The sequence below is a fragment of the Magallana gigas genome, chromosome 10 (assembly GCF_963853765.1).
Source record: "Magallana gigas chromosome 10, xbMagGiga1.1, whole genome shotgun sequence".
NCBI lineage: Eukaryota > Metazoa > Mollusca > Bivalvia > Ostreida > Ostreidae > Magallana > Magallana gigas.
In genome coordinates, this window is record NC_088862.1 from 1,651,345 (window position 1) to 1,668,214 (window position 16,870).

The 16,870-nt window shown below is 32.4% G+C and overlaps 1 protein-coding gene across 1 annotated transcript; it reads right to left on the reverse strand.

The window, feature by feature from the left end:
* Positions 1-553: 553 nt before the first annotated feature.
* On the reverse strand, positions 554-15,870 carry LOC105347615 (eosinophil peroxidase). Its single transcript, XM_066073479.1, has 16 exons — positions 15,806-15,870; positions 10,890-11,024; positions 10,598-10,724; positions 10,246-10,454; positions 9,926-10,107; positions 9,533-9,579; positions 8,662-8,759; positions 8,016-8,117; positions 6,425-6,511; positions 5,883-6,211; positions 2,970-3,136; positions 2,496-2,708; positions 2,020-2,045; positions 1,429-1,617; positions 1,200-1,302; positions 554-864 (listed from the first exon to the last, which is right to left on the reverse strand). The coding sequence occupies exons 5-16, from the start codon at positions 9,983-9,985 to the stop codon at positions 780-782; spliced, it is 1,506 nt and encodes a 501-aa protein (XP_065929551.1). The 5' UTR covers positions 9,986-10,107; positions 10,246-10,454; positions 10,598-10,724; positions 10,890-11,024; positions 15,806-15,870; the 3' UTR covers positions 554-779.
* Between the last annotated feature and the right edge of the window lie 1,000 nt (positions 15,871-16,870).

Consider the following 16,870-nt stretch of genomic DNA (forward strand, 5'->3'; position numbering starts at 1 on the left):
CATCACTTACTCTGTCTCTTCCTTCTCTCTTTCTTAGGAATTCTTTGAAAGGAAATACAGATTACAGATCTTGCAAAAAGAAACTTTTAATCCAATCTCTCACCAGAGGGCGTATTACGCTGCGCTACAACACCTCTGTTAACGTCTAAATGCCAAGAATCTTGGCAAAACCCATTCTCAATCATGATGTTATAAATTATAGTTTTATATGTATTCAGTCTACATTTCGTTGTTAAAGCCTCGCTAAAAATATTGAAATAAAAAGATTTTTATTGGTAAACCACGGTAACAAAGAAAGAACTATTTCTCGGAGTAATACTCAATGACCAATGTTTTCGTGGCATTACTTTTTTGACGTTAACAGAGGTATAAGTGGAGCGAAGCAGGAACGATAACTCTGGGTAGAGATTGCTTTTAATCCATCTTTGTGATATTAAGCCACTAAACACTGAAACGGATACCATAAAATTGAATGTAACTGTAACACTTGTGAAGTGATTAACTCTAATAATAAGTAGACAATTTGTATTCAAGAAAATTTATTTCATTTTCAACAAATCAAATCTGAACGACTTAGATAAAAAAGAAAAAGAAAACATGCAATGTATTAAAACCGATAACCAGTTCCTCATTGATATATGAAAAATATTAAAACAAAGATACAATTCTCATCTTACGTTATGTTTTTTACAATCTAAAATTGAATTATATCCCTCCACCAATCCAATGGTATGTAGATGGGCCTGCTGTAGTTATATGTTTAGTCGTCGTCGCATTGTTTATGGCTTTCCTTTCCCTCTCCCTCTCCTTCTCCAGGCCGAGAAATTAATTCCAGGAAGCGAAGAGCACGTCTCCCATGGGTTACTATAATTAGATTTAAACAGATAACTGTCAGGTACTAACACTTGCATATAAAGTTTTAAGCAAACCAGAATAAAAAGATACAAAATGATCGGTTTCCTGGGATAACCTCCATTCATCTTGTATTTTGGATTTTTTTTCGCTGTCACTTAACATTACGGTATTGTTTGTATTGCTCTATATGTATATATAATGACTGAATGTGAAGAGGAATTTTCAATGTACTTAACAGACAGGATATCTTTACCAAGTAATAGTTTGGAAAATAGCATCCGATGTTCCTTAAAAGCACTTCATGATGGTACAAAGAAGCATTATGGTGTATGTTATTGCCTTACCTTGGTGAAGGGACGTGGAAAACGTCGCGCTGAATGGGGTCAACATCCAAGTTCTCACACATGATCTTGGCCAGTTTGACTTTTCGTATTTCTTGCAGCTGAGCTGCAAAATATACAGAATTGAATACAAATATCAAACCCATTAAATGCATCAGACCAAATTTTTTAAAATTATTAAAATTATTCTTTAACGTTGCTATATCTAAAAGTTTTGGTAATTTCGGTATACCTGAGCTGAAACCTTCCACTCCTCTGTTCTCGTACCAATATCTGTCTCCGTCCTTCAGGTCCTTGAATTGTTGTCCAATGATGCAGGAGAACAAAGGCCCCACACTAGCGCCATCTTGTGGAATTTCGGCAATCCCGCCGGCGTATACATCGATATCCTCAACGTCGCTGTAAGTGAAGGTTTTAAATACTTGAACATGTTTTCCCGGTTTCTTTGGAAAAGTTTACTTACGGTTTAAGCTCACAAAAACTTTTGTAAAAAGCTGATTATATTAAGTCGAAAATCGACATGAACACTCAAAATTATGTTATACATCAATTTGCAAACGATTTCTTAAATCTCACTTTTTGTCCGAAAGCAAGAAAACGCCAAAACGTGTACTTACAAAATTCAATTTAGGTAGCATGTCTTTAAGTATATGCTATAAACCTCACTTAATCATTGCAATACTTTCATAATAAGTTATTCGATTTAAAATTACGTATACAAGAACTACATATGTACTATGAACAAAATATTTCGTAGCATCAAATAACAAGATAGAAGCTGTCAATGTGACAACATCCGTATTTTCCTTTGTGTAAATAGTACCTTGTCCCATTATGCATCTGCGAACCCTGTATTGATAAATCTACCTATCAATAGAAATGGGGTACTTTATATGCAAGTTTTTGTAAAAAAAAATACTGAAGATCATCAAAATAATTTTTCAAACATCAAAACTGTACGAGGTATTACACGTACCCACATAATAGGGTAATATTTGTGTAAATTTTGCCAAGAATTACAAAGTTCAACAGTACGGCCGGTATTTTCCCCCCATAAATTATTAAAAATTAAAATAATATGCACATTTGTGATACAAGTACAAATGATTCGCACAAGACAACTTTCTATCTTTAAAACTGTAGGAGGCGTTATCCGTATAACAGCTAGGGGTACCCTTTTGGCAGCCTCCATTTTCCCGTAAGTAAAATATAAAGACACGAGATACAGAATTTCATGATCAAATGTAAGCTGCTAAAAACGAAAAAAATAGCAACTGTAACAGTTACAAATACCTTTACCTGTATAACTCAGCTAATATATTTTTGTGATTATCACTGATGTCTTGTAGATCGGGGAAAGATGTGGCCACCGGAAGTCCGCACCATTTCCGCCAGGTGTTATATGGCGGAAGACCGTGATCTCTTCCTCTTTGGATATTTAAAGCTCCGAGATCTAAGCCTTTGCCTTCTGAGTCTTCAAAAAGATGGTCCCTTACTGCTTCTTCAAATTGGCTAGAAATGAATAATTAAGAAAGAAACTATGCCAAATTCACGTTCAGTTATATTTTTAGTATTTCTACTAGTAGTACCTATTCAACGATTCGACTGTATGGTCACCAAATTAACCACCATATCTACCTAAAATTTTAAGAAATGATTTATTTTACTCTAAGTTATTCTTTAGACAAGAAAAAAACCAGTATATTTTACATTTTAAACTTAAGTATTTTCCTTATGGAATAATTATTATATCATCAATTCTAATAATGCTACCTGTCTGTTTTCATTGAATTGGAGGTGATGATGAACCGCGCTAATTCAGGCACCAGCCGACCTTGTTGTGTAATCAACATGTGAGGATCCTTAAACGTAGACTCCATGGGAACGGGGCGTAACCGAGTCATGAAGTCATGGAGAATGTAGGCCATAGTGGGCGGAATCTGAAAAGATTGACAGGTATGTATATGATACATGTAGTGGGTGGAATCTGAAAAGATTGACATGTGTATATGTGATATTGGGCGGAATTTGAAAAGATTGACAGGTGACAGGGATGGGGTAATGGTAATTTGTAATGGTAATTGAGTGTAATTAATTACAAATTTTGATGTAATTGTAAGTAATGTGTAATTAACCAAATTTTCAATTACATGTAATGGTAATTTAATTAATTACTTTTTAAAAAGGCATGTAATTCCAATTACTTTTCAATTACTTTCAATTACACACTGATGTACATAAATATCAAACTATTCACTACCCATTGTTCCCCACACTATCGATGGTACAAGGTCAAGTTAGGAAGAGAAGTGAAAATCATTGAACTATTATCATATTCATTATACTAAATATTTTTCAAAATGAATTTTTTCAGTGATTCAATATTTAATTATAAGTTTTCCCAAATTTAATTAAGCACATGTATTTGATGATTTGCTTGATCTATTTTCTTAAAAAGAAAACTTATTTTCATATTGGAATAATTAGTGTGTCAATTGTCATTGAATAAGTCAAACAAAAATAACTGTTTAATGTATAAACAAAATCAGTTTTATCTAAATTATATAAACTATCAAGTCATGCTTAGTTATTGATAGCCTAAAATACATAGAGCTAAAATGTATGGCTTCAAATGGGTTTCAAATAGATGCCAAACATGTCCACAGGGTGTGTTCCCTTATTGCAAACATTTGATAATTAGGTATAAAACAACAGGTGTGAATTGTGTTTTGATAACAATTATAGTCTGCCCTCTACCTGATATTAACCTTTAATTTGGCATTGTATTTATAAAGAAAAAATAGTGGATATAAATGCAAAGGAGAAAATTTTCAGATAAAAGTTTTGCATGCAGGAAATACTTTAGTTGATATGATGGGTGTAGGGTAGCGGATATTACTTTTAAATGTTTATTGAATATCAAGGTGGTACATGTATGGTACACCTCCATATTGTGTCTACCTGCGTTTTGAAATAAACAGTAAAACCACATTTAAATTTTTTCTTTCCAAAAATCGTTTCCTATCAGTCTGAGAGTAGTTAGCAAATTCTAAAAGAGGGAAAGTATTTTGATTATGACAAAATTTTATTCACATTATAGACATACCTCCTTCAAAGTTTATATGTTGTAGCTACCAGTACAACATGGTTTCAGTAAATTTTGATGAAAATGTAATTTGTAATTTAATTAATTACATCTGCGAAGTAATTGTAATTTAATTAATTACATTTGAAAACACTTGTAATGGTAATGGTAATTTGATTGAAGGATTTAAGCAAGTAATTATAATTTAATTAATTACTTTCTATTGTAATTGACCCCATCCCTGACAGGTGAATACGTAATATCGGGCGGAATCTGAAAATATTGACAGGTGTACACGTGATAGTGGGCGGAATCTGAAAGATTGACAGGTGTACACGTGATAGTGGGCGGAATCTGCAAAGATTGACAGGTGTACACGTGATAGAGGGCGGAATATGAAAAGATTGACAGGTGTACACGTGATAGTGGGCGGGGTCAGAAAGATTGACAGGTGTACACGTGATAGTGGGCGGAATCTGCAAAGATTGACAGGTGTACACGTGATAGTGGGCGGAATCTGCAAAGATTGACAGGTGTACACGTGATAGAGGGCGGAATCTGAAAGATTGACAGGTGTACACGTGATAGTGGGCGGAATCTGCAAAGATTGACAGGTGTACACGTGATAGAGGGCGGAATCTGCAAAGATTGACAGGTGTACACGTGATAGTGGGCGGGGTCAGAAATGTTTGACATGAATACACGGAGAGTTCAGAACCTGCAGTTATGAAAGTTGGCGTCATTAGCAATGATTGACATGAGTTTATGTAGCTTTTGATATTTCTTGTTCTGAACAGGTGTCTACCACATATCAAATAGGGTCCCAAATAATTCAAATAAAGTTTTGATCTGTAACATTGCTTTCCTGTAAGAATTTGGTTTCTTTTCACAAATTTTAAAAGGTATATGTTTATAATTGCAGGTGATTTTCTGAAACTAGATATTCTCTATTAGGATAAAGATATAATTATTCACTATTTATCTCCTCTAAAGCGCTAACCTCCTGAGGACCATTCTGACCTACATTGTTAAATCCACATGGAAGTTTGTTAATTTAAGCTTGCGTTCGAAAAAAAAATACATGTACACAATATAGCCACTGTGTCGTCTTCAATACATTCACTGGTTTTGACCTGTCATAATACTGATATAGTTTGAACAACATTCAGCCAAAAATATAAATTACATAAAATATAAATCAATTTCTTGATTTTTTTTATCGAAGAAAATGGCATGGTCTCCAATTCGAGCAAACTACATGTACTTGAAAGTCCTTTATTAAGTTCAGAAATATACTGTGGCATGTTTAATGACACGATTCATTGCCGTGCTTCTATAGAGAGAAGAAAGTGCGATGTAATAAAAGAAGATGACACCAATATAGTCTCCCCAAATGCTTAATAATATTTGATCCTAACATCTTTTTGTAATATTGTAATCAATATTTTGTATAATGATTACAATCTAATTAAAATTAGATCTTTGATCCGCTCCTTATAGATCAGTACACAAAGCGATCTATTAGGAGCGGATCAAAGATCTAATTCTAATTAGATTGTAATGATTCAAGTTATATCTCACTCGTTTAAACAGTTTCTTACCTGTGAATGACCGAACCGAAAAGCGGCCGCGTTGAAGACATTTTTTGTAGCCGGGTTGATACTACTATCATAGCTGTAGCTAAATCTCTTCTTTTTTAGTTTCAGGTTGTACTTGACAAGGTCTTGCTCTTGGAGAATGCTGGGTAAAAATTCGCCGTATGTAATTTGTTGGAGTAGGGCCCCGATAATCTTCCTCGTCTCCTGGAACAAAGTATCTGCGTCCCAGTCCGGTCGGACTTTCCGCAGTTTCTGTACGATCCGGTTGTGTTCCCGGACAAACATCAGATGAGTTACCCCCAGAGAAGGAACCACATTGGCCCGTTTATCACCTACAGGTAATATAAAACGTGACTTATGAAACATGATACATGTATATTATTTAAGCTCTCTCTCTCTCTCTCTCTCTCTCTCTCTCTCTCTCTCTCGTCTTTTATCGATAATATATTTGTGTTTAAATATATCTAATTACTTTGGTCTGCTTTAGTCACAATGATGTACACTGCAAAAGTCTGAATTCCCTACAAAATAGTGTTATCTCTGACCTGCTTTTTGGCAGAAGTCGTCCTCATTGGTTAATTTGCACGAACCTCCAGCGGGCAGAAGTTCTCCCTCCGACGTTAGCATTCCTCCTATATTAAAAAAAATTATCTCTTTATAAGTGAGATGTTCAAGATACTAATTCGGTTATAAGACAAACAATTCTACTGCGTACTTAAATGGATGTAACAATTGTTCAGCCATCACAGAAAAAATGTTAATTAATTTTAATTTTCGATCGTTATATATCCTTGTGTGCCCATATTTCGACAGCATTAATCTATTGATCTTCTTTATAAAAGAAAATGAGCAATAATTTTGAAATCTAAGACATTTATCATAAATATCAATCATAGCTTGCTTTTTTAACATAATCTGATTAACCTTAATTTATACATTTCGTTATTTCAATTTACAAAGAACAACTCTATCTACATGTTTACGGGTGCAGCTACTACTGGGTCCTAAATTCGAATATTGCACTGAATTGCCTTGACAGTTTAATTTATCTTCCCAGAATAAGTCGTTTTTCATTGATGTATTTTAATTCTTTCAGACGATACATCATAGGGTTCGTCATAGGGCCTTAAGTTTCATATTACGGTGATTTGAATTCAGAGTAAAGGTGGATTAACAAAGTTTGCTGTTTTTTGTTGGAAAAAGATCATACATTAATTTCTTACTTGTTTGAAGTACATTTCAATAAACACTGGGCCAGTTGATTGCTAGTCTAACTGTCTACCATAGTATCGTATGCATACAGAATTGCTCTTGTTTCTGTGAGAACGAACAGGATGTAAACAAAAGAAATTTGGACCCTGTTGATTTTAGGACCTTCGACCATATATAATAGTATTGTTCACTCATTCAACGAAGCCATTTGCTAACTAACCAACTATTTTCAATTTCAGCTCTCCCGTTAAAACATTTTCCAATCCCCATAAACTAGTCCTTTATGCAGCGGTATTTTATTTCCCGCGATAGCATGTTTGAATGTTTTTGGCATTTTCGAATATTCAAGTAGAAGTACATACAAAAAAAGGCATACTCTTCGTAATACAAATGCTACAAAAAATCAAACATCCATTTACCTTCACTTTTATCCATAAACACCCCATCACACAGACACCAATCAAAAATATCCAGTTCACACTAACAAACAAAACAACACACAATGCCTCAAAGCAAGCACCAAGTCCACAACAACTCCATCCCTCCCGAGTCCTCACACACACCCGCTACCCTAGCTTTTAGAACCATTTTAACAAGACCTTGGAATTACAGAAGGATTTAACGCTCTAATTTTCGCGTCAAAACAATTTAAAATGACGCTGGTTTCAAGGGAAATCTACACTGATTGTGTAGTCTACGCTCAAAAGCCAGACAAATCCTGTTGATTTCAAAGAGCCATGGCTGAGTGGCCTACAATTAAATAGACAGGTCTACGTCACATTGCCGTTTGACTCTACTACCCAAAGCCCAAGCTCCTGTTAAAATGGTTCTACTAGTTTGATCACCATTCCATATAATATGTGCGTTGATTTTTCAATTTCTTTGACCGTTTTTTGGTATGAATTGTTGTTTGTATAATTTTACCGGTTTGTGCGTCCACAAGTTCCGCCCACTTTTCAATCGAGTCTCCGTACACGACCCCACCGTCAATGAAAGATGTTATTTCATTGGTCTGTTCTCGGGCACCTGTTTTAGAACAGTATCTATATTTGTTTACTATCACGGTCTTTTAAGCTGTAAACATGTACAATTTGAATGTTATGATGCAAGAAATATTATTAAGACCATAATTTTTGAAAACGTATACCCTTTAAGTGTGCTGAAAATTGCATTTTAACATTTTTTTCAACATAGACACTTTGTCTTATGCATTGCTTTGCCCAATAGCATCATTATATTACATTTGAAAAAAACTGTTATAACTTACATAGGTCGTTTTTCAACAATCAAATCAATAAGCATTTGAGTATGAATTTTCGAGAATGTATTATTTGATTTTATCGATCGTGGTGCAGATGAGGAACATCATGATAACAGAGTAGACTAAGCGTATAATGTAACCTTATCGGTTAAGATTGCATTGATTGCATTGATTTTCTAATTTTTGGATAACTTGATAAAGTCTTAATTACAATGTTTTACAATGTTATATTCTTATGAAAGATATAAAAAATAAACAAACAATGAATGTTCATGTTCAATGGAGATAAAATCGATTTTTTCTGCATACCAGCTTGACATGGGGCGGAAGCGGATCTAACGAATTCCATGCAGGAGTGTGTAAAACGAGGGTCGTCTGAAGGAATGGGTATAGGGAAGCATTCTGGCCTGTCAGGGGTATTAGTGGAAAGAGAAAACAGTTCAAAGTAATGGCAACTTCGATAACACATTAAAAATAGACACTTTACAACAGATTTTATTTTATCGGGTGTTAAAACATTTAAGTTACTGATGCAAACCTTTATTCCCAGATTCTTGTTTAATGATCAAGGTTTCAATTAGTTTTTAAAAAAAAATCATTAGGTTTATATAAATCATTAAATAACATTGATAAAATGCAAAATGTATTTTGGTACAAAAGGTCGCAAAATTTTTCATCTTCCTCTTGTCTAAGGTATAGTATCCAACAGTATCAAATAACCAATTTTTGTTTGCATCATTCCTAAAAACTTTACAAAAAAGTAAAACTTAACAAAAAAAGAAAAAAAAATTCCTCAGAAAATTCATGTTTATTTGAGCTTTTTTTGTAGGGTATTAATATTTCAAATTCAATCTGGAGTCAAAATAAGAATTCGTTATACAAATAGTTTGATCAATTCATATGAAACAACTTGTTTTAACGTCCATCTTATAAAATTATATATGCATACTTGGATGATATTATAACCTACTAGTATATAAGAATACCAAACCGAATTATCTGCATATTGTAAAGAAATCAATTTATATATTAGTTCCGAAGTCTTTAAAATGGATATTCAGAACATTACGCATTCGACGGGTACAAAAAGACACATCTACTGACTAACTCATTAGGCAATGTGTTTGAATTTAGAATCACAATGGTCAGTGCCGACCAATATCTACTTAAAACACGTTACCTGCTCTGTGCACCCTCTTCACAACATGTGATTGGGGAACTGTCATCCTTGAAGAAAAATAAAACATTTTAATGATATCATTTCAACTCACTTTGTTGAAAATGTTGCAAGCTATAAAGCAGTATAATTAAACATAGGTGTCTCCTCATTTTATTAACTTAAAACTGATTGACTGATTTTATGGTGAAGCGGTAATATTCCCTTTTATATCACAAATGCTATGCGAAACAGAAATATGGTAAATTTTTGTAGACGCACAGTTTTATTTTGTATTTGTTTTTTAATACAAAATGATTCCACATACAGGAATATTAAAACAAAGTTGGCATATTCTACGTTAAAAGAGTGTGTATTATTTAAAAAAGCGCCAAATATAGTTAAAGTGATGCTCACTTGGGTTACGGGGGTGAACGCCAAATCATGGTCGATGAACTGTCCCCATGCCATCACCATAAGGGTACGGGCGTAGTCCGTCTCTGTACAGTCTCCTGGGGCACGGAAAAGTTTGTTACTGATGAGTCTTGTGCTAGGAAGCTTGTCGCCATTTTTACCTGTCGTTCTAGGGGAGTTAAGTTCTATCAATAAAAGAAACGAAGTGAGTGAATCACTAAGCGTTTAATGATGATATAGAACAAACATATAATACAGTGTATGAGAAAAAGGATAGTAAAAATAAACATGATTGAATTTTTGTAAAGCAGATCACGTGTTACCATCGTCATATTGTGCAGGTTGATAGCGAGGCTGTGGTGTCACGGCGGCGCCCCATAAAGGATAATCTAAACTGTTACAACTTCCGTCGGCTGATCTGTAAGCACTATCCTTTTACTGGTCGCAATTTATCTCCATCGGACAAAGCGCAGAGCGAAGATATCTTTGCACTTTTGTATCAGAGGTCACCTCTGACAGGCTCAACCCAGTTCTGAAATAATTGGAATGTTACTAATAAATTATTGATTTCGTTTTGTATCAATCTCTGAAACATACTTATAAAAGACTTACAAAATCCTTCTTATCAGGATATTTCAAAAGAATTTGAAAAGGAAATGATCTTGTAAAACTCACTGTTCCTTTAGACGCTTAGCTACTTCAGTAGACAGCAAACCAATTTTTGACAGTCGTTTGGCTTCTTTTGTAAGTTTTGTTAATATTTCGTTCGTATTCTTGGATTCTGTTTCATTATCATCAAGTCCTTAAACAAAATAAAATATAATCATAAAAATGATAGCTACGTCGTAAACTGGTGATTTCATAACGTTATAGATTTAACATAATAATAAAGAAAGAAGCATATTGACGACAACGTAAGAATAGTGGGAAATGATGAAAAACAAATATAGAACGAGTCAGCTTTTACCATTTTCTTTGAGTTGCCGGAGTCCAGTCAAAATGGCGTCTTTCACAGACGGACCAAAATCTTTATTTTTCCCTTCAACTGCGCTAAATAGTAACGAACCGAAGGCAGCAAAAAGCAAGGTAACATGTGGTAATTCTGTAAGAAACATTTAAAAAAAAGCACAAAGTAAGAATTAGTCAGCATCACATTGAAGGAATATGATCCAGATAAGTTGACCATGAAATTGTATCTTTTGTGGTAACTGGGTATGTAAATAGTCAAACATGAACTAATCAACCAAGAGTCCAAAGTAAACTTCCAGGACATTGATCAGTAATACACAATAAAATTAAAGACTCAAGGAAATACTATGACTGACAACTACCTTGATGCGCGTGATAATGTGGTGTTAAACAACATTTATTTAGATGCAACGAGTATGCTCAGTCCTTACATCATTTTACCGAGTGCATATAATGTCCAATGACATAGAGATACCGTTTGCAACTACAAAATCCAACAGTTTGATTTTAGCATATTTTTTTAATAATACAAGGGTTGATTCAAAGTATTTTCTTTATAGTTTATTCCCAAACTATGCAAGTACAATCGTAACATAAAAAAGATGAATGAAATTGGAAACTCAAGTAACTAAAAGTTTGAGATGATCTGGCCAACTATCCTTGACCTCATTTTTTTTTATCGTATGCTTAATGAATGGGCCGAGTAGATGTCAACATTCCTTAACCATTTAATGTATATAAAAACAATGATTTTGTAGAAGATAAAATATACTGAAATCTGTTGATATAAAAAAAAATTGATTCAAAGTAATGTAACTCGATGAAACGGGACGCTTATCGTGAGTGCTGTACTATATAAAACAATGTTAGTCAAGGACTAAATTATGAAGTTTTAAGATAACGCTAATATCCGGAATTTCCGCCTCCTTTGTACGGTGACTACCCTTACTTCATGCTCTATAAAAATATCCTTTTTAGAAATAATTAGAGCAAAATTGACAAAGGCAGATATTTCAAAGTACAACCTTGTGTCATTTAACCTGAATTTTTCACGATGTTATCGTATCCGCGACATTGAATTTGGATTAAACTCGTAATAAGGTGTTTTATATATGTCCAAGATCAAGGCAGCTTAAAAAGGTGTTCAACAGTAAAACTTTAATCCAACGCTGATGTTTGAAATTTGTTAACAAATTGCAAATATATTAAATAGATATGTTTTATTATAAGGACTTTAAAAGTAAGGTTTCTTGTCTTATCTCATTGTCGTTTGAATACTTTTACCACTGTTAAGATACTTTTTTTGAAGAGGATTCAAATAAACACAACAGTGCTGCAATGTTGTTTAGCATTTGAAATGGTATAGAAAAGAGACTAATGCGATTAAAAGGTACATGTATGTTTCCAAAAATTGTAATGATCTGTTGATCAATGCCAACTTTTACCTCATCATGGAATACCTTTATCACGTGTCTTGTGATTACTGGTTTTACTGTATATGTTATTCTATATCTGACATTGCTTGCTGAATGTTAATATACCAATTACGATTTGTGAATGTGCAAACATAATCCTCACATACAAAGAACATGAACAATTTCAAAAACTGTCCTCAGAAATAATTTATATTCATTCAAGAACATTCAAGTGCAATGTACGATGGCTTGCACCACGATAGAACTTTAATTTGAGGTTGATAACTATTGTTCAATATTGGGTCATTGTCTTTCTTGTAAGCTTAAAAAACTGATTGACCCTGTTGATTTCCGATAAAACGAATAAATGTAACATGTAGACCTAGATTTTGACCTAGATTTTTACATAGATATTTAGTTTTTATTTTTTTTTTTCATATAATCCATGGTTTACTTCATAACTTTTTAAGGTATCACATTTTAAAGATAATTTTGAACACTAGAGTAGTTTTAATGTTAACTGATATTTTAAATATCTTTTTTCCTTAAAAACACTCACATAAAATTCATGCAATCCAATAAACGATTAAGGTGGCTCTATACACCACTTTATGATGACGCAGTTCGCAAAAAAATAAATCTGGAAGCTTCTTATTCCGGTACTGACTGGTTCAACTGAGGCAAATTGTATGAGGACCGCTCTTTTGAAAAAAATTGTAAAATGTATAGATTTAATTTCATAATATGGAAACTCATTATTTACATGTAAGGTGGTAAGGGACGCCTTCATGTTGTATTATTTATCGAAATGAACAATAAAATCAAGTATAATTTTATAAAAAGTTTCTTTCCCATTATTTTAATCTTACATCGTAGCGCAGTGGGTTAAAGGGTTCATTATGAACCTGTATGACATTGGTTCGAATCCCGCTGGGGATTTTAAATTTTTTAACTTTCCAAATATTTTTAAAACGTATTTCTTTTGTTAAATATTGTAAAAGAAAATTCTTAATCGTTGAAAATATTTCAATCATAATGTACTTTTATCCACATTAATATCGACAGTTGTTCCATACAACCTTAAGATAATCCATTATGTGCTTCATAACTTTTTAAAGTATCACATTTTGAAAATATTTTTGAACATTAGAGTAGTTGGGATGATAACCTATATTTCAAGTATCTATTTCTCTATATTTTTCTTTAAAAAAAAACTCACATAAATTTCATATGCAATCTAATAAATAATCAAACAACCTAGTGATTTTTCCAGTTTTCGTCTCATTTTTGTGGCGTATGGATTTCTAACAAACAACATAATACATGTAATTAGTTTACAAAATTACATCCCTTTATCTCATAATAATAATCCTGTATTACGTGTTATTATACATGTAGATGATCGCATAAATGGACCAAATAAAACGCCAACTCTGTCGAGTAATGATGAGACATATTTTACACATTATGAAATCTCGTGATATATTCCATTGGCATGATAGATCCTTGGATTAAGCGTACGATTCACAAATGATCGAATCTTAGACATGTCAATGTTTTATACCTTCTTATGTAAGAACATTTATGGAATTATATAAATATTTCACGTATTTTGTCTGTTAGGTCGACAGGTTATTAAAACTTGTCTTATCTTTTTATGATTGTAGTCGTTTGATACAAATAAACAACATTTTAATGATATGAGCATATTTCTTTATCAAAAGATTGTAATATTCCAATAAAGAAATACTGACATATGCAATATCAAATCAAAGTACTGAAGAACAGAAAGCCGGGCTCTTTAAATTTGATGTGTCTTTATGCATATTGTGTAGTAAAGACTGAAAATCTCTCTCTCTCTCTCTCTCGTTCTCTCTCTCCCAAATTATGTAAGCGGCTATAATAAAAAGTATGTCTGTCTAGTAGAAAAAATTCAACAGTGGCTGCCTTGAATTTTGCAACAAGCGTTATAAATTCAATCCACATTTCTTCAATGCGCAGCAAAGAAGTTCATGGAAATTCATGCGCATTGTTTGTGTCCAAAATGCAAAAAACCAACACTTTTGACAAAGCGTGGCCTTTGTGTAACTGTTTGGTATAGCGGACGCTTACACTTTGACGCTGTTCAGTTTTTTGTTTACTTTTGAAGTTGTGCTATTTACAGCAACATTGGCGATTTGCCTCCCTTAAGTCAGGACTTTGCTTTCAGCAGAGCCCGGCTAAAAACGAGTCTTCTTGTTACATGTATTAGACATACTTTTTTTCAGCAGAAATTTACGAAATTTTCCACAGCAAACATTTTATATAACCTATGTTAAGTGTATCAGTTTAATAGTTCAATCAAATTTGACCATCTTTTTTTGCATCAATGTCAGGTCAATGTCATTACTTTTTTCCTTTCAACTTAAAGGATGATAAAAGTAAATGTAGTTATCTGCAATTGTGGAGAAATTTATTTGTTTAAGATATGAAGTTTCTATTATGAAATGAAATGATAGAATATCAAAATATCTGGCAGCTTAAACTAAAAAAATGAAATGAATATTTTAACTAAAATTAATATTGCTTAGTAAGCATTATTCTAGTTTTCTAATATTTTTAAAACGTTTTGATTGTTTTTAATGCTTCCAATAAAAGAATATTTTGTTTTTTACATATTATAAGGATTTCACATGAAGATATCATTTGCAAAAAAACACTGATATATTGACCTTTTAAAAGGAGAGAAATTTTGATTTTAGTGATTTTTTTTCTCACAGAAATCAATTTATATAATGATAATAAAAAGCAAATAAAAATGTAATTTGATAGGGAAATATTATTAAAAAACATTTTTTAAAATTCAAGTATATTAACAATAATTCAAAAAGATATCAACAACAATCGTATAGTTTTCAAACGCTAAGTAAACTCATGAATATACAGCAATTCAGAATTGCAAAAACATGTGATATTTTTCTACGCCAATGTTCCGCCAAAAATATAGTCCTTGTTAGATTTCTAAACTTTGATTACTATTTCTATGCCAATTCAAAAATGTTAGTACAAAAAAGAAAGAAGGTCATGATATTTTAATTTTTTTCATGTTTATTTAGTAAATATCTAATCAAATTTACTTTTGACAAGTCGAAAACCAGTTAAGACTCTGTCCTATAACTTCATATATACTACATAAACAATAACTGCAAGTAATTTTGTAATAATCTTATACTGTAAGATATCTAATAAACTTATGTTTATATTTGTTAAAATATATCTATTGGAAATTAAGAAAATCAAACCAATTTTCTGTTAATTGCAAAAAAGTAGATTTCTGCGTCATAATGAACGAACAATATTTTATTGTGGGAGTAGGAAATTGATTTTTCACTTCAGACAGATGCTATAACATCCATCTAATGATAATTGATCTATTTTATTTATTCGTGATCACAATTATATAAACAACGTTTAGTATTTCTAACATATTGAGGAAAAGAAATCGTCAAATATTACTTACCCATAGTGTATATTGAAGAACCAGATACTGACAGCAACTGTCTCATCGCCGGGTTTAAATACACACAGATCGTACAAACGATCATGCGCGATAGGTAACTTGATATGGACGAGTGGGCGTATTCGTTATTCTCTCTTTTTTCTTCAAATAGCTGAGATGTATACATTCGTGGCACCTGGTGATAATTTTTTACAGAGGTTGTGTTTGCTCTGCTCCTCTTTTGTATCCCTCTTTCGGAGTTTTGATTTAGAACACTGTTCGTTATCACCATAGTTAATAAGGTACATGAAATAGTTCACATATTGCTTTGTTTTTACTAATATAATTCATTATTGATTTACTTTAGAATGATTTAACAAAATAAAAAAGCGCAACTTTTTAAAACTTTTCGTATTTTGACAGTCTTATTTTGCAAAAATGTTCATTGAAATAGGATTCAAATTAATATATATACAAATAGAAGTACAATATGTAGTTGGTGTTGATTTCTAAGTATTGATAACAGGGATTCAATTTACATTATCATGTAAGCGTCTAAAACATTGAAAAAAAAATCTTTTTATCATAAAGCTTCACTACTAGAGTGAATTGAATACGAAATCAAAGGAGTTGATATACATGTGCATTTTTGTGATCGGCTTCGGCGCCTTGCACTATTTTATTTACTATGCAATGACAACCTTATATAAATCTATTATTAGACATAGAATACTATAAACGTTACTCTTATCATTTTACCATAAAAATAAAACATTTATAGGGTTACATACATTCAAATCACGGCTTTTTTCACATATGCGTAAATATGAGTCGCCTACCAAGTGTAAAGTTCATCCATGCCTTGCCATTTCGGAAATCATTAATTAAAACGGTGTTATATATATTTTACTGCATGAAACGTACTTATATTAATTTAACAGAGTTGACCAATGTTATTTCATGCTGATCATTCCTTTAAAAGGAATACTTGTTTTAACCATGTTCTCATCCTATCGTGAGCTATTGAAACGTTTTAGTTTAAATGTAATAAAAATTAATGCTACAAAGTGTTATCATTTTACATTC

Excerpts from the sequence above, each read along its gene's own strand:
- LOC105347615 (XM_066073479.1), bottom strand. The coding sequence starts at position 9,985 with ATGGTGATGGCATGGGGACAGTTCATCGACCATGATTTGGCGTTCACC. Across the intron at positions 8,760-9,532 it reads GAAGAGGGTGCACAGAGCAG|GCCAGAATGCTTCCCTATAC; the intron begins GTAACGTGTTTT and ends TACCCCTGACAG. Across the intron at positions 1,303-1,428 it reads AGTGGAAGGTTTCAGCTCAG|CTCAGCTGCAAGAAATACGA; the intron begins GTATACCGAAAT and ends TATATTTTGCAG.